This window comes from Drosophila guanche, unplaced genomic scaffold (assembly GCF_900245975.1).
Source record: "Drosophila guanche unplaced genomic scaffold, DGUA_6, whole genome shotgun sequence".
Classification (NCBI taxonomy): domain Eukaryota; kingdom Metazoa; phylum Arthropoda; class Insecta; order Diptera; family Drosophilidae; genus Drosophila; species Drosophila guanche.
The window spans coordinates 2074482-2090743 of NW_022995750.1; the positions used below are offsets into that span (position 1 = coordinate 2074482).

Here is a 16262-nt window from a genome sequence, read left to right on the forward strand (position 1 = left end):
GGTTTGAAATGTGTTTGAATTTAGCTGAGAAATAGAAATAGAAACAGTAGTTCTATGGGAGAATAAATTAGGTTTACTTTTTGTACGTATTTAAAATTGTATGAACAGAAATCTACGGCAGGTGAGTGCTTAAATTTTAATTTGTATTCTTGATTAAACAAAAAATATTATAATTTATTTAAATTAAATTAATTTCATAAATTCGCAAGCTTAGGAACTTCTTGAATGTTTCTACTAAATCGAAATTTAAATCTTTGTGGAGAGATCACAATTCGGCCGGACCCGCCTTCCGTGTAATATATTGACCAGAGAACTAGTTTTCCACTTGCTTGTGGATCTACTAATACGAGAAATACTCAATATAATTTACTAATATAATTTAAAATAAATTCTTCAATTCGACAGCTTAGGAATTTCTTCAGATTTATATAAAATCATAATTTCATATTCTTTTTACCACTAAATGTCCTTGAAATATATTTAACTTTTCTTTACTTATCAACTGATATAAAAGATATTGACGATAAGACCCAAATCACTCTTCAGCAAACGTTTTATCGTGTTTAAATTCGCATATTGACGTTCATTATTTTTTGGTTATAGTAAATACTTCGCTAAAACACTAACAAATAGTAAAACTAAAATAACAACAAGCCTTCAGGCTTATAAAATTAGATTATGGCAACCGTTTCCAGCACGTTGCTGCCCCTTCTTCAGTGCTTGTTCCCGTTGCGGAGTGACCAGGCAACAGGTGCAGAGGCCACCCAGTATGACCAGCATGCAAAAGGAGGTCAAGGAGAATGCTACGCTGACCTCTCTGAGCATAGTGAGCAGGGAGGCGGAGAGCTGCCATACCCTGGCCCAGGTGTGAGCAGAGAAGGCGAACTGGGTGCGGTGCTCGGGCGGCACTAGTTCACCCATGCCGGCCAGGATCATGGACTGGCCACAGGAGACAGCTACCTTGGGCAGCGTGCTCAAGAACAGCCACAAAGACATCTCGTAAGCTTCAGGCATATCCACACCGCTGAAGAACCAGCAGAGGCAGCCAATGCAACCTCCGAAGATGCAGAAGCCTCCTGTCCACTGCCACTTGCGAGGGTTGTGGTGGAACGTCAGGTACATGGCCAGAAAGCAGCCCAAAATCTCAGCCAAACCCATGGCCATGGTGTTCAGTAGCAGGTGTTCCCTGCCAAAGGCTCGAATGTTGAGCAGCAGACCCACATGAACCACCAGAAATGCTGCCAGAGCCATGTGCACAGCCACCATGTGGATTGTGGTGCGGCTGTGCCCTCGCCAGAGGTCCAGCCAGCAGACAGGCGAAGACTGCGCCAGCAACCGCTCCCTGAGCAACTCCAGCTGATGGGGCAAATCCTTGGGGACATGGAACCAATGGCCATTGATGCGGGCGGCCTCGAGCACGAGCTCCACAGTCCCATCGATGGCTGTCTGGGAGTCCTTTGTGTGCTGGAGCATCCAACGCGGTGAGTCCGGCGTCCATGGCAGCAGGAAGATAATTACCAACAAGGGCAGGCTAATCTCCAAGTAAATATGACGCCAGCTGTGAGCAAAGGAGGCCATGCCAGGCAGAAGGATCAAACCCAAGGCCCAGAAGGTATCGTAGAGGAGCAGGGCAGCCCGACGATGCTTGCCCGCTGTGATGTCGCTGACTGTGGAAGGGGAATAATTATTATACGAAACATTCTCCGATATCCTAAGGGGCACTCACATATGGCCTCTCCCGAGGTAACCATGAAGGAGCAGGCAACAGCCGCCAGACAGCGCAGGGCACAGTGCAGACTGAAATCATTCACCAGAACCGTCATCAGGCCACAGCCGAGGAGCGACCAAATGCCCGTCACGTAGATCTGCCGTGGACTCAGCACCGGCAGCAGCTTGGTGGCCACCACTCCGCCCATGAAGAAGCCAAAGAGATGCCAGTACTGCGACCAGGCCACAAAGATGTCGCTCAGGCAGGCCAAATCGAACTCCATGACGAGGGAGTGGAAGCTCATCGGGCTGTAGTGGAACTGGTGGCAGCGGTGCATGGCATAGCCAGAGTCTCCATGGCTGACCATCACATAACACTGGTCCACAGAGACGGAGCTATTATCAGCGCCCACAAATGGACTCGTATCGCAGCTGTACTCCTCCTCCGGGTAGAGGTCGGGGGCTGTGAACAGAATGCTGGCCATGAACCAGGCGGCGGGTATCTTGCACAGGAACACGATGAGCATCGAGCGGAGTTGCCACAGTCCAAAGTCGCCCAGCAAGTGTCCAATGACATCTGTGGATGTATCTCCGGTCAGAGTTGGAGTAGCCGGCTCATTGGCCTCCGGATCGGTGCAGGTGAAGATGTGTGAGTATTGGCCCAGAGCCTGGGGCGTGGGTGAGTGGCGTCGCACCTTTGGCGTCCAGCCAGTGGGGCTGCAGGGGGATAACTCCGGCATCCTTAGCTAGCTTTGAAATTTAGTAACCACGTCTTGAGAGCGACAACCCTCCAGCATGACTGCGACTTCGCTTAGCACCTCAGTCGGCCAGGTAAGCTCGAGGGCTTCGAATCTGTGCCGGCCTCCGATGTCGTCGCTAATCAAATCAAAACGCAAATAAGCGCCAAAAAATGTTCCTAAATGATGGTGCAAACATTTCAACTGGCAGCGAGGGAACGATCTATTTTGCGATCTGCGCATCGCACCGGGCAGCAGACTTTCCACAGCGACTGTGTGTGCAGACAGCAGGTGATGTGGTTGGATGTGATTATAGCTAATCAATTGGTTAAGTCAATCAATAGCCAGATAATCGGATTATGGTTCATGGAAACCTTTTTATACGATGTCTTATTGATAAATAAAGGTGGAGAAAATATGTATTTTCTATATAGTTTACACTGGTCGACACAATAAAACTTTGATAATTAGTTTCTACTTGAAAAAGTGTCTTTCTTTGAGAACAGGAGGCGGCAGAACAATGAAGAAATACATGGAATAAAAGGTAGTCTCACACATTTTATCATGACTTTATTCGCACATGTTTTTTTACATCTATAAGTATTTTATACCAGCATTTAATTATCCGTTTCCTCAATGGGGTTTTCCTTAATTAATTTCTGAAAAAACTCAAACGGCCAGAGACTATCTTCATATCTTAACTTCTTGAATAAACCTTCCATGTGCCACTTCATGAATGAACTCTGATGTTTATCATGAATAAATATATCCTTCTACGTATGTACATATATTCCTAGATAAAGGGAAATCTATAGTAACTTGTCGTATCTCCAAATGGACCTCCCAACCTTGCACTGCATTTATTTTATTTAAATCTGGAGCGCAGTTCTGATCGTGAACCGCAGCCAGAGCCAGCCATGTCCAGAAATGCACATCCACAAATCCATCTGTGATGTAATAATATATTTTTGTGAGCAAGTGTTACGTCGGAAACTGTTTACGTTTACTTTCGTTGGAAAATGGCATTTTCTCGCATTTGCGATTTCATGGAAAAAACTTGTTTCTGGAGGACCAAAACAAGCCAGGCCAAAGCTTTGCTTTTCTTTCCCAAAGCCAGTTGGTGTTGGTTGGAAAGTGAGTGAGTGTCGCCCCAGTCAGTTGCAGTTGTGGCTTCCAAGTGGCCGCATCATGGAAAAGACTAAAGTGGAAAACCCAATGGATATCTACCACGATTCAGTGATCTTTATAACAGGTAAATGGGCCACAGATCTCTCTGCCTCTCCATGGATAACTCAATAATATGATGCAGGAGCCACGGGCTTTGTGGGCAAGACACTGCTGGAGAAGCTGCTCTGGAGTTTTCCACAAATCAAGCGGATCTACATGCTGATCCGACCCAAGGGCGGTGTCAGCGTCAAGCAAAGGTTCCAGGAGTTTCTGCAGAATCGAATCTTCGAGCGACTGCGAGCCGAACATCCGGAGCGACTGAAGAAAATCTTTCATTTCGCTGGCAACATTGAGGACGACAATTTTGGTATGCCTTGGAGTGAAAATCATCTTAAACGACTTTGGCTTTACTTGAGGTGGGGCGGGGTGGGTGCTTTCATCAACAGGTTTGTCAGAGGCGGACAGAGTCAGGTTGTGCGGCGAGGTGAACATTATCTTCCACAGTGCGGCAACGGTAAGTCTCCACATGGAAGTGGCTGCTGCCACAACTGAAATGAGTGATTCGCTTTACAGGTGCGCTTCAATGAGTGCCTCAAGGTGGCAGCGCGTGTCAACTCCCAGGCGACATACAATTTGCTGGAACTCTGCAGAGAAATGACTCAATTGAGGGTAAGTCAATCCATGAATCCATCGATTGATTGATTGATTGCTGATCTTGAGTTCCCACAGAGCTTTTTGTATGTTTCCACGGCCTACTGCAATCCGGGACGCAAATATGTGGACGAGGAAGTGTATCCCACATTGCCGCCAGTGGACTGGCGTCAGTTTCTCACCTGCACTAAGAAAATACCCGAAGACTATCTCAATCAGCTGTCGGACTACATCAAGGGACCGCATGTCAACACCTACACATTCACCAAGTCCATAGCCGAGCAGATTGTCAACGCGTACAAGGATGTGATTCCCATTGTGATTGTGAGACCCTCGATTGTGACGGCCGCCTACCGGGAGCCATATCCCGGCTGGATCGACAACATACAGGCCATCAGTGGCATCATGATGGAGATTGGCAAGGGCGGCATCAGCAGCATATTGGGCGACAAGGATATGATATGCGACATCATACCAGTGGACTTTGTGGTTAATGCGATGATTATGATGATTAACAAGGCAAAGTTGGGCAGGTAAGTGTGGCGGGAAGGTGATCTACTGCAAGCTTTTCAATGCTCTAATCTGTTTTCCCCTTAGTTTAAGCATTTGCAATGCCACATCGGGTGTGACAAATCCCATCACTTGGCAGCATTTGGGGGAGCTAACCATGAAGTGGTCGAGGATCTATCCCACCAAACGTATGATAATGTTCCCAAACTTCAAGTATCGCCGCAGTGCCTGCCAACATGAGTTGGCCGTGTGGATGCTGCACTTTGTGCCCGCCCTGCTAATGGATCTGCGCACACTGCTGCTGTCCCAAAAGAAGCGAATGGTCACGCCCATAGCCAGGAAGTTTCGACAGGCATGTCTGGCAGGTAAATACTCTAAAATTGTACCCAGGAATTCCCCACTTTAATTTGATTTCGCTTTCAGGCAGTTTCTTTTCGCTGAATGAATGGATCTTCAAGAACAAAAGTCGTTATTATTTCAGAGAACAGATTGAGAATGGCACTTTTCCCATGCTCTACTGGAACCTGGAAGATCTCGACTACGATGAATACGTGCGGCGTCACATGATTGGCATTAACAAATATTTGCATCGGGAAAACTTTACTGTGGACTCCAATAAGCTTATGGTAACAAAGTGAGTGCCTCACACAAATATATGCGGAGTTCTCCTCTTGTTTGGGTCCAATGAGTAATACTTTTCCTACGCTGTTTTGCAGGGTCTATTGGGTCTGGATATTTCTTCATTTGTGCTTTTACTTGTTGCTTATCTACGTCATATTTTAGTCAGAAATAAGTGTGTAATTTAAGAGTTTTATGTTTGTAATTACTCAAAAATATCTAGAGTAACAATTCACTTAACCTAATCACAGAAGAATGTTTGTTTCATTAACTGAGTAATACGACACATAGTTTTTTCATCTCCAATTCCATGCTACAATCGTGTATTGTTCACATCCGACTCGATGGTCCACAAGGGTGCATTCAGGGGCGACTGTTCCTTCTTGTCGCACTGCTCCAAGGCCTGTGGCGGCACAACTGGAGCCACGCTTGTCCTGGGCGTGAGTAGCAGACTGGTGCAGATCCCACCCAGAATGCTAAACACACAGTACGAGGTGAGCGACATAGCCGTATCGATTTTCTTGAGTACATTGAAGAATGGAGCCGAGAGGAGCCACACGCGTGCCCAGGTGACGACGGAGAACACAAAGAGTTGTTTCTTATTGGTCGGCATCAGTTCATTCATGCAGGCAAGGATCATGGACTGGGCACAGGAGACAGCCGCCTTCGGAATGGTGGCAATGATCATCCATAAACTGACTTTGAGATCAGCATCCACTAGGGAAGGCGAAAAGTATTAAATTGCAATGTAGAAGGGCGGATTCAGTGCATTTTTACTCTGATCTGCATTGGTAAAGATCCAGCCAAGACAGCCTAGGATGCCGGCAAGTATATTGAACACTCCAGCACACTGCCACTTCCATTTGTTGTGCTTGAGCGTGAAATGAAGGGCCAAGAAGCAGCCAATGATCTCAGAGAATCCTGTCAGTAGAAAGATTATTAATATCAGATCAAAGTCAAAGCTGAACCTCTACCTTACCCATTGCAATGGTATTCGGCACGAGATAATCCCTGCCAAAGGATCGTATATTCAGCAGCATGCCCATAAAGTTAATCACAAAGAAGGCCAACGCCAGATGAGCGGCAATCATGTGGGTCTTGGCCCGCTTTCCCACCCACAACTCCTTCCAGGGAGCTGAAGGCGGTTGGGTCTTGAGTCGCTCGCTGAGTTGGTCCAACTGCTGCCGAAAGTCGGGTGGGATTTTGAAGGTGCGATCGTTGATGGCGGCACCCTCTCGGACAATCTGCTCCACATTGTCGATGGAGAAACGATCTACGGCATGTTTTAGCAGCCAGCGGGGTGAATCAGGAGTCCAGTAGAGCAGAACAATCAGCATGATGGTGGGGAAGGTAATGCCCACATAGATCAGGGACCAGCTGTTGAAGAATGATGAGAGGCCAGGCAACAGGATCACACCCACGGACCAGAAGGTGTCGTACAAGATGATGGCACCAATGCGATGCATTCCAGCAGTGATATCCGCAACTAGAAGGAGAGGAATTGTAGATAGGAGCTTTCGGAGTATTCGCTGGACTTACATATAGCCTGTCCAGCGGTGAACATAATGGCACAGCAGACAGCCGAAAGACATCGAAAGGCGCAGTGCAGAGTGAAGTCTCGGGCATACCCCGTAACGACGCCGCACACAATCTGTGCCACAGCGCCCACGCAGTAAGTGCTCCTTGGACTAATGCCCAGCATCATCTTTGTGCCTAGGACACCGCCCACGAGCACACCAAACAGATGCCAGTACTGTGTCCATGCCACAAAAATGTCTCGCAGGCAAACCAGATTGAACTGCATGATCAGGGAATCAAAGCTGGACGCGTAGGAGAACTGCTCGCATTCCGTCTTACTGCCCGTGCCCTCATCCATCACGTAGCACTGATTATCCGAGATGCTGTAGTTGCCCTCCAGGTAGCTGGTGTCACAGGTGAACTCAGAGCCGGGATACAGCTCGGGACCGGTGAATATGATGCAGGCCATGAACCAGGCGGCAGGAATCTTGCACAGAAATATGATGAGGATCGTTCTCAGCTGCCAGATGCCAAAATCCCCCACCACATCACCAATGACATCGCTGACTGGTGGTGCTGCTGTGGGTGCTGGAGGTGTTACTGCTCTCATTCTCTTCCCAGATTCACTTTCAATCTCATTCGAATGGGCGTGCGAGCCTTGGCGCTGGGACAACTGTGGACTGGGCGTAATGGGACGTCCGGCTCGTATGGCCGGTAGATTAACCATTGCTGCAGTGGCTCCTCCTCGCTAGTGGGACATTCTGTGGAAAAAGAGTTGCAAAACATTTGTTAGCTGCTTTGCCTCGCATATTTCTCAGCTGTTTATTTATTCTTCTGCTCGGATATTGCAATATTGCCTCTCTCCGTGTAGTATTCCCCCTCTGGCTCAATCAATTGATATAAATTGAAAGCGGTTTACAGCTGAAATCACTTGACTTCACGAAGAGCATTGAATATCACGCGGAATTGTTGAAATGCCTGTGCTGCGGTTACTGTTTATTTGATTGAGTTTTATTATTACAAGGATGGATGGAAGTTTCAAACATATTTATTGATCTATTTCGGTTTTACTCATATTTGCGGTTTCCATTTTCACGATCCACTGAATGTTTACTGTGAACCAGCGAACAACCAATTCTGCTATGGCAAGGAAAATATTTAGAGCATGCCGAAGTTGAAATACCCTTCTGCTTCGTAACAGCCTACAAAAGGCGGTGACCCCATAAATGAGACGTGTGCTTTGGTTTAATTTTCATCCGATTGGGATCAAATTTAAGTGCATTATTTAGCAGACATTTTAAAATAAGACTTGCTAATTGTGAACATATAGCAATGAAGTCACACTCCACAAAGAATAACATGAATTGTCATACTCTCTGAGAGGGTACAAGAAAGAAGGTACAAGGAACAGTTATGCTGTCGGCTGCACTCTCTCGACTTTTCTTGCTGCTTGCTTGTATTTCAGCTGACCAGAGAAACAGTTATGCTGCTGTGCATGCGCTCTCGCGAATTTGATGCTCATAGAAGATAAGAGAGCAACATGAACGTCTCTCTCTCTTCTCTTGGACTTTGCCTTTGCTTCTGCTGCCTGCTTTAATTTCTTCTCCCCCTACAAACAAGCATACATACATATGTACACATGTTCTTGTTGATGCCCTGCACTGATTTGATATCGTATCGTAAATCACGCACCTCAAACATTATAGTTGTATCGATATCGGTTGATTAAAGGCAGATAATGAGTGTTGATCCACTGCATTATCTGCTTATTTGCAGTGAACAAACATTGCGAAGATTTGCAGTCATTCGATTGATCTGTTAATTGGATAGATCTTCGCTTGCCAACTCTCTGTTTGATCAACTTTATTGACCGTACTCTTTATGCTTCGATTCCGTAGGCGCTAATTTGGTATTGTCTGGTATGGAAGTTGTCCCACCTCCAGACCAGCGGCCAGGCGGCACATCTGTTTGTCCGGCTATTGGTTGTGCAAATATTTTAGTTTCATATTTTCCAGGCAGTGCTAATTATTGGAAACTGGTCTGGAATCTTGTCTCGCTGGACTTGAATATTTGAATTTCCTATTTGATCCGATAGTGGTTAGTTTTCGTTCCATGCAATGGACACGAAGGCGAAGGCAGGTCGTGCAATTAGTTGAATGACTTGTTTAGAATCCAAATGCAAATTAATGATTGCCCACAGCGCGAACAACTGAACTAAAACATGGACCAGGAAGGCGTAATAGCTGATAGAGTGCTCAAGATTTTGACACGCTAATAAATAGCCAAATTATTCATTCATTTTAATGGAATGCACTCTAATTAACTATGGAACTACGTTGAGTTTTCTTTGAAATATTTGTTCTACCTACACGAAAGTGCCTGTCCTGTTACTGACCTTTATCAACGGGAACTATGGCAAACTCTTGATTTCAGCGATCTAAAACAATTTGCGAAACACCACAAACTTCAAACGTGGTTCCTTCTATGAGAGTGAATATTGTTTCGTTCACGATACACTTTTGTCTGTTGAATTATTTGATTGCATACAAATTAATATAAATTAATTAAGCGAACAATAAATATTGTGTGCGTGCGGGTAGATGTTGGGGTCTATAAGGCAGCTTTCCAATTTGCACGTCGCGCCGCCGTGTTTCTCCTGGGGAGCGAACGCGTCTCAATCGGTTGAGAATCAAATGGCAACTGACGACAGTATCGCCACCATAGGGGCCTCAGAGACAGTCCCGATTGTGGGGCCCACACACTAACAGACAGAGAGACCCAGAGCGTTAATTTTCTAAATGAATTTGCTTAAATAATAAAAACCTATTAACAGAGTTCAATATTTTTTGTGTTTTTTTCGAAAATTCTATCAAGTTTTTGTGGTCTAGTTGACTATCCTTACAGCACAGAGCTTTCCTAGTTTTCAAAAGGAAATGTATTCTCCTTTTATAAAGGCGAGACAATTGTGGTCAAGGGTTACATGTCACTTCCGCAACTTGTTTGCCCATTTAATATTTAATTTTATTGTACAGCAGACTGTCTAATCGATAAAGTGTCCTCTCTCAATGCTCTTTATGATATTGGTTTCTGTTTGAGTTTAGCAATCAAGTGTGCATTATCTTGGCGCGACAACGTAAGAGGGGACTCTGCTCCATTAAAGGGGTTATGGCTTAGGGGCCGTAATAATTATTTTACTTTACGTTATCAGCTTGTTTGCCGGTAGGTACAAGTGCTATCCAAGCCAACTTGTTCTCCCTCTCTCGATCGGATTTCTATTTTAATCTTTATTGTCTGTTTTGCTGTTTTAGTTTTTCATTTTTCTGCAATGACACATCGATTGTTGGGTTCTGTATTTAGTTGCGATTGACCTACATTAATTTTTTTGCAGCAATTAATCTGATTAATGCGTTTCAATACTCTTCGTGGATCTTATCAAAGTTTCTCTGAAATATTTGCTACAGGATGTGCATCATTTAATTATCATAATTGTTTTTTAAATTAGTTGAATTTGTTATAACGCGTATCACGTCGATTGCTAATTGAGTTCATCACTTTTTTGTATCGAAAAAAACGATAGATTCATAATTTAATTAACAGTTGGTGACGCCAAATGCTCGGATTTTGATTGATATTAATACCGGTTAGGTTTACCTTTAGGCAAGCTTCGATTTTTGTGGCGAAATCTAACGATTTTATTTGCCAAACATATGGAAGAAGGTGTGCTCCAGATGGCATTGAGTTCCTACTATTATTTTTATTGCAACAAAATAATTTAAAGCATAGAATTCTGCTACTTTCCTAGGGAAGGACTTTTATAATGTAAAGGTAGACCGTAACTTATTTCGAACCACATTCAACTCACATTAAAATGTACCTTTATCGAAGCCTACTTTTAGGCACAACAAAATCGACTCATATGGTTTCCGAACTGCGCGATTTTGCAGCCTCAGTTGGGCCCACCTCATCTGATCTCGTCTCTAATTCCATCTCCGCCAGGCTGTCACACTCATTGATGGGATAGAAATTGATGTGCCAGATATCGGCTATGCTCACAGCCATATTCCGCTCAAAGTTGCTCAACAGTTCGTTGCTGTAGCCGCTGACTTCGGTGCTGGCGGAGCTGCAGCGACGCAGAATCATCTGCGAGTTCCGGCGATAGGTGTTGGGCGTGGGCACCTGGCTGATGTGGGGCTGTTCCGTGTTCCAGTAGTAACGGTTGAGGCGTCGCAGGGCCAGGCCATAGATCCAGCCAACGGTGGCAATGATGGTGATGGGCACCAACGGATGTATCACAGTCAAGACGCTCAGAAAGGGGCAGAACACCAGGCACAGACGACTAAACGTCACCACCGAGAGCATCAGCAAGACTCGATTCTCACTGGAAACCATTTCGCCCGTGCAGGTTGTCAGTACAGCTATAGAAGCCGAGTTGGCCAGCTTCAAAATCAGCCAGAAGATGAGCTCGAGTCCCACGCGTCGTGAGTTTCTTTCTAATTGCGGAAAAGGAAAGACTTTAAGGTAGGATTCTTCAATTAATTGCATCTTTCTCACCAGTTTCAGGCAGCAGCCAGACCAAATAAGTGCTCAGACTTGCGACAATCATTAGATTCCCGGCCCAGCGCCAATGGCGACGCGTATAGAGAATCATGTAGAGGCCCACAAAGACGCCAACCATTTCGGCGAATCCCAAGGCCGCGGTGTTTACATGAACTTGAGCCGCTCCCAGGTTACGTATCATCAGCAGGGTGATGTTGTACAGCACCATGGCACAGCCCCAGATCCAGTGAATGTAGATCAATTGACTGCGCTTCGTCTCCCCATCCCAGATGCGACAGTAGCTGCGCTTCTGTTCGGCCGCCAGTTCCAGATCCTTGGCATATGCCGTCAGCTGAACATCCAGCGTGAGCGGCACCTTGCGATTGTTGTAGGTGGCAGACTCCAGGCACTGTCGAAGTGCCGCCTCAACGCGCTGATGTCGCAACAGCCAACGGGGAGCATCGGCAATCCAGCGATGCAGCCAGACCAGCACGATGAGCGATGAGGATATGGCCACGTACAGGTAGCTCCAGTCATCGAAATATATGGATATGCCGGGCAGCAGCACCAGTCCAATAGACCAGAACAGCTCCGACAATGTGATGACTATGATGCGCGCCTGTCCCGAGGTAATGTCGTTCACTAAATCGAGAGATAAGAGTGAGTTCGTTTCCTGGGTCTTTTGATTTGGGTTGCACTCCACTTACATATGAACTGACCCGAGGTGTACATGAGGGCGCAGAATATGGACGTGAGACAGCGGAAGTAAATGTGCAACTGGTAGGTGTCCACCAGACCCGTAAGATTGCCACAGAAGATCTGTCCCAGCATGCCCAGCAGCATGAGGCGACGCGGACTTATGCTGAGCAGGAATTTCGTATATTAATATCAATTTTATTGTAATAATATCCCAAGTACAAACCGTTTGAGAGCCGTGTAGGCCATTAGACCACCAATCAGCGCACCCAAAGCATGAAAAGATTGCGTCAGAGCCACCAGAACGCGACGCGAACAAATCAAATCAAACTTCGTGATTAGCGACTTGTAGGCCGTCGTGTGCTCCACTTGCTCACAGGGCAGAGACGACATTGAATCGTCTTTCGGGGCAGTGGCATTCCACTCCTGCCCATGGCGACTCACAAAACCACGGGCCAGGGTCTGGGCATAGGCATTGCACACATCCACATTGAACAGTCGATCTGTGCTGCGCTCCTCCTGCCACGGATTGTTGATGCGGCTGTCGGGGCTCTCCTGTGGCAGCGGTTCGCTGGCATTCCAGTCTGACGGACGACACACAAGCTCTCCTTTCCAGGGATACGGCGCTGTGTAGATAATACAGGCCATGAACCAAGCACTGGGAATCTTGCAGAGAAATATCAGAAGTATGGTCCGCAACTGCCAGCGTCCAAAACTACCATGGACCTGCTCCACAACGTCTACGGCAACGGATGACTTGCGTCGATTTGGACTACCACCCGATTCCGATTCAGATTCCGGCATGATCGGGCCGCGCTGACACCTCGGCGAACGTACTCGGACTGACTTTGCTAATTTTTCATCGATCGGATTTTTTGATACGCCGCGTATGGCTGGCTGGCTGGCTGGCTGGCTGGCTGACTGGGTGGAAAACGATGTTTGTTCTACTGTTTAGTTGTCTCCGCAAATTGGTGCAAATTAGTCGGAGATTTTGTGCCGAGCCTGAGTGACGACTTATTATTAGCATTGTTTTCTTTTTATTTATACCACCAATGACGTGTGCTGTATGCAAAATGGGAAAGAGCTATCCAAATTATTTAATCTCCTTAAAATTGGGCAAGAACAAAATTTTCCATTGATCATTTAGCCCATTTATTTGATGAAGCTTTAATTAATATGACAAGATTCACACCTCACGACAAAGTTGAGCTTTAGATCGAATATGAGACTACATTTATGAAGTTTATAAAAGCTCACAGACCTCTGTGATAGTCCGAAGGTCTCCCAAATTTCGGCTTTGAATATGAAGATATAAAGTATATTTTTACAATCACAAAAAATAACGGTGTGCGGTCGACACATAGAGGAAAAAACATTGAAAAATATTACCTATTTTCATGGAAGGATTCGGTGCGCGGACGTGCAGCACGTGGTAATCGTACTTCAAATGGCTGAGTTCGGACTCTTTACACAGTGGCGCCCCTAGTGTTCGTAAAATGTTAAAAGACCTTTTTAAAAATTTGGCTCAACGTTTGGGATTTCACACCATGTTTTAGGTGAAACTTTTTTGGCATAACTGTGCTACTTGTATGTCAGCCCAGAGCTGGCCCGGTTATATTTAACATAATATATACATTTATATTCCATGTCCTTTGGTTTATAATTAATTTCGTCACTCGTAAATAAATAGATACGGCTGTTGTATATTTTATCGATTCATTTGTTTTATTCAATTTGATCTGTATGTATGTATGTGTGTGTGATGTTCTTATGCTGATTGCGTGGTTCGTTCTCTCTCACTACAAAAGTCACTTTACTCGTCGTCACATAATCGTGAAAATGCAAACGGAAATGTGTCTGAATCATGCTTTACCTATTCAATGTCATGTATTTGCTCATGGTTGCTGTATAAAACGGCAACTTCTGTGTTTTCTATCATAATTAAACATAATTTGAAATATATATTTTACATTTGGTTTTCCGGGGTTATGTTGTGTTTTATTTTTTTTGTGTTTGTTTCGATTTAGGCAATTGGCTTTGTTGTATATATTTTTCGTTGGCTTTGTTTATTCAAATGTTGCATTCATCGCTTTAATCGCTTTTCGTTTGGTGTCGATCTCCAATCAATTATTGTCTGAAACAATTATGTCAGCTAACAAACTCACTTTGCTCTCCAATTGTCTGACAAAAACAATAATCGTAGTTGGTAAAAAAGAATTAGCAGCTACGTGCGCTACTCTCTACTAGTGTTAAAATTAAATTTGGTTTTTATTTAGAATCCTTTTTTGAAGGGCATTCTGCGGTATTTACAGGGGGAGGTGGTTGTCTAAGCGGTTAAATAAAATAAATGCGTTGTTGGATCGAAAATATTTTCCAAGCACTACGTACTTAGACTAAGTGTGGATTTGGCTTTGCAGAGACTTGGCTTTAACAATACAACAAAAAGAACTATGCTAAAACTAATTAATTAATCTAGTTTATGGCGTGTAGTCGATGCGCTGTGACAGTGTACATTCTATTCGAGTTTTTGCCTTGCTTCCATCCCACACTGGCTCACAACAGCTGGGCTTAGAACTCGATTTATATTTATAAAATATATTTCATATTATATTATGCATTATGCAAAATTATTTACAATTCGTCTGATGGTTTTATTGTGGTGTGATGTGCGAGCGACTTATCAGCAAGGAGTATGTACGGTTAGGTCATAGATTTCGAGGTGTAGCTTAGGTTTAAATTTATAATACGCGCACAGAGATTTTGCTTTACTATTTGTAGGGGCTCTTAGCAATATTTTAAGGCGAGACAAGCCAAAACGATTAGCGTGTTTTTTGTCTGCTCAATTAACATTAATCCTTAGACGCTAGTGTAAAGTCCTTCGGTTGTGTTTATGCTTCAGCCATCCACTCCAGCTACCTATATTTATATTTAATATATTTTGTTGAGTTGGTGTCTGACTATATTCTAGTTGCTAAACATTAATATTTGGTTTCGAGTTCAATGATCCGTGCTGAGCGCATCATCCACGTTGCTGTCCCAATTGAATTCCGTGATGCCCTGCTTGAAGTAGATGTTCCCCAGATTAGCATACCGCTGCTCGAAGTTGGTGTCCTTTGCCTTCAGATGTTCAAAACTGTAAAGGGAAATAAGCGAACAAATAATTAATATTCACTCAGGTAAGGAGCGTACAGTTTTTCAATCCTTAATCTACTTTTTTCCGGAATCTACGCATTTCCCAACTTGGCTTTGTCGCAGGGCTAGGATTTCCTTCCTTCCACTGGGATGGGTCGGACCCTACCCTCCTCTCAACCTTTGTTGCACGCTCTTCCTGCAAAAGCTGCTCAATTTACTTGTGCGCAATAGACTGTTTTCTTATGTGCGATGCATGCACCCTGCCATGTCGTAAAAACCCCGTCAATTGTGGATGCAGCTGCCTGAAGTACAGCTGTACGAGTATGTACATATGTACAATAAATAAATCCAAGACTTGGGCAAGACTTCAACACACACACGGGAATACACTCGTAGCGTAGCGTTTGCCTTGCCCCGGGCGCATTGTGAGTGCAGAAAAATGTCAAAGGTCATAAGCAGCGAGCGGCATTGTTCCGGCCCAAGACAAAAGGTTCTCTCTGGCAGGCACCAAAAGATTTTGAGGGAAGGAACAAAAAACGAGGAAAAACCCCGTCAGTCAACAGGCCCAAGTCACAGTTAATGAAACACTTTTTCAGCTCAAAACCCAACCCAAGCTTGCATTGCCGCTTGTTGGATGCGATGGTGGTGGTGGTGGTGGTGGTGGTGCATGGGTATTTTCTCGGTTCTGTGCCCAAGACGTTCGGCCTAACGAATCCACCCTTGAGGATGAGGATGGGGCGCAGGCGCAGCTGCACATTTTGTTGCGTCGTTTCCTCGTTCCGCCTGAGAAGCTAAGTGCCTTTCGAGGGGGGTTCCCATCGAGTGAACTGCGCACAAGTCTCACGTGTGCGCAATCAGCGTCGCAAGATGGTTATCCAACTGGTTCATCCCATCCCCCCCCCCCCCCCCCCCCCCCCCCCCTTTTTTTTTTCGCCCCGGGGGAAAGACCCAACAAAACAAAAAAAAAAAAAAAAAAAAAAAAAAAAAAAC

General features: G+C 45.0%; 5 protein-coding genes across 8 annotated transcripts in view; 1 reads left to right on the forward strand and 4 right to left on the reverse strand.

Moving 5' to 3' along the window:
• Positions 1-583: 583 nt before the first annotated feature.
• LOC117586122 (solute carrier family 22 member 20) lies at positions 584-2496 on the reverse strand. The gene is made up of 2 exons (XM_034275986.1): positions 1727-2496; positions 584-1667 (listed from the first exon to the last, which is right to left on the reverse strand). Exons 1-2 carry the CDS (start codon positions 2445-2447, stop codon positions 664-666), a joined length of 1725 nt encoding a protein of 574 aa, XP_034131877.1. The 5' UTR covers positions 2448-2496; the 3' UTR covers positions 584-663.
• Positions 2497-3587: 1091 nt separating this feature from the next.
• Positions 3588-5600, forward strand: LOC117586203 (putative fatty acyl-CoA reductase CG5065). The gene is made up of 8 exons (XM_034276137.1): positions 3588-3696; positions 3754-3978; positions 4058-4125; positions 4185-4280; positions 4341-4795; positions 4860-5137; positions 5196-5406; positions 5489-5600. Exons 1-8 carry the CDS (start codon positions 3633-3635, stop codon positions 5553-5555), a joined length of 1464 nt encoding a protein of 487 aa, XP_034132028.1. The 5' UTR covers positions 3588-3632; the 3' UTR covers positions 5556-5600.
• Positions 5574-16262, reverse strand: part of LOC117586198 (solute carrier family 22 member 13) — an 18299-nt gene continuing 7610 nt past the window's right edge. Inside the window, exons 1-5 of one of the 3 annotated variants that reach the window (XM_034276128.1) lie at positions 9304-9607; positions 6930-7669; positions 6370-6876; positions 6168-6311; positions 5574-6107 (exon numbers count right to left, since the gene is read on the reverse strand). In XM_034276128.1, coding sequence (XP_034132019.1) covers positions 5704-6107; positions 6168-6311; positions 6370-6876; positions 6930-7635 — 1761 coding nt within the window. In that variant the 5' untranslated portion in view covers positions 7636-7669; positions 9304-9607 and the 3' untranslated portion in view covers positions 5574-5703. Of the gene's footprint in view, positions 6108-6167; positions 6312-6369; positions 6877-6929; positions 7670-7827; positions 7914-9303; positions 9608-16262 lie in introns of those variants that run through there. The other 2 variants (XM_034276129.1, XM_034276130.1) reach the window with 2 other exon arrangements.
• LOC117586197 (solute carrier family 22 member 3) lies at positions 10643-12990 on the reverse strand. The gene is made up of 4 exons (XM_034276127.1): positions 12367-12990; positions 12152-12306; positions 11460-12086; positions 10643-11398 (listed from the first exon to the last, which is right to left on the reverse strand). The coding sequence occupies exons 1-4, from the start codon at positions 12942-12944 to the stop codon at positions 10821-10823; spliced, it is 1938 nt and encodes a 645-aa protein (XP_034132018.1). The 5' UTR covers positions 12945-12990; the 3' UTR covers positions 10643-10820.
• LOC117586205 (heparan-sulfate 6-O-sulfotransferase 2) overlaps positions 14153-16262 on the reverse strand; it is a 97321-nt gene continuing 95211 nt past the window's right edge. For both annotated transcript variants that reach the window (XM_034276143.1, XM_034276142.1), the window contains exon 6: positions 14153-15273. In XM_034276143.1, coding sequence (XP_034132034.1) covers positions 15138-15273 — 136 coding nt within the window. In that variant the 3' untranslated portion in view covers positions 14153-15137. The remainder of the gene's footprint in view (positions 15274-16262) is intronic.

What these genes read in the sequence shown, in the direction of transcription:
- LOC117586122 (XM_034275986.1), bottom strand. Translation starts at nt 2,447, where the DNA reads ATGCCGGAGTTATCCCCCTGCAGCCCCACTGGCTGGACGCCAAAGGTG. An exon ending in TACCTCGGGAGAGGCCATAT is followed by an intron (nt 1,668 to 1,726) that starts GTGAGTGCCCCT and finishes CCCCTTCCACAG; the next exon opens with TCAGCGACATCACAGCGGGC.
- LOC117586203 (XM_034276137.1), top strand. Translation starts at nt 3,633, where the DNA reads ATGGAAAAGACTAAAGTGGAAAACCCAATGGATATCTACCACGATTCA. An exon ending in TTCAGTGATCTTTATAACAG is followed by an intron (nt 3,697 to 3,753) that starts GTAAATGGGCCA and finishes AATATGATGCAG; the next exon opens with GAGCCACGGGCTTTGTGGGC. An exon ending in CATTGAGGACGACAATTTTG is followed by an intron (nt 3,979 to 4,057) that starts GTATGCCTTGGA and finishes TTTCATCAACAG; the next exon opens with GTTTGTCAGAGGCGGACAGA.
- LOC117586197 (XM_034276127.1), bottom strand. Translation starts at nt 12,944, where the DNA reads ATGCCGGAATCTGAATCGGAATCGGGTGGTAGTCCAAATCGACGCAAG. An exon ending in CACCTCGGGTCAGTTCATAT is followed by an intron (nt 12,087 to 12,151) that starts GTAAGTGGAGTG and finishes CTCTCGATTTAG; the next exon opens with TGAACGACATTACCTCGGGA. An exon ending in CTGGCTGCTGCCTGAAACTG is followed by an intron (nt 11,399 to 11,459) that starts GTGAGAAAGATG and finishes TTCCGCAATTAG; the next exon opens with AAAGAAACTCACGACGCGTG.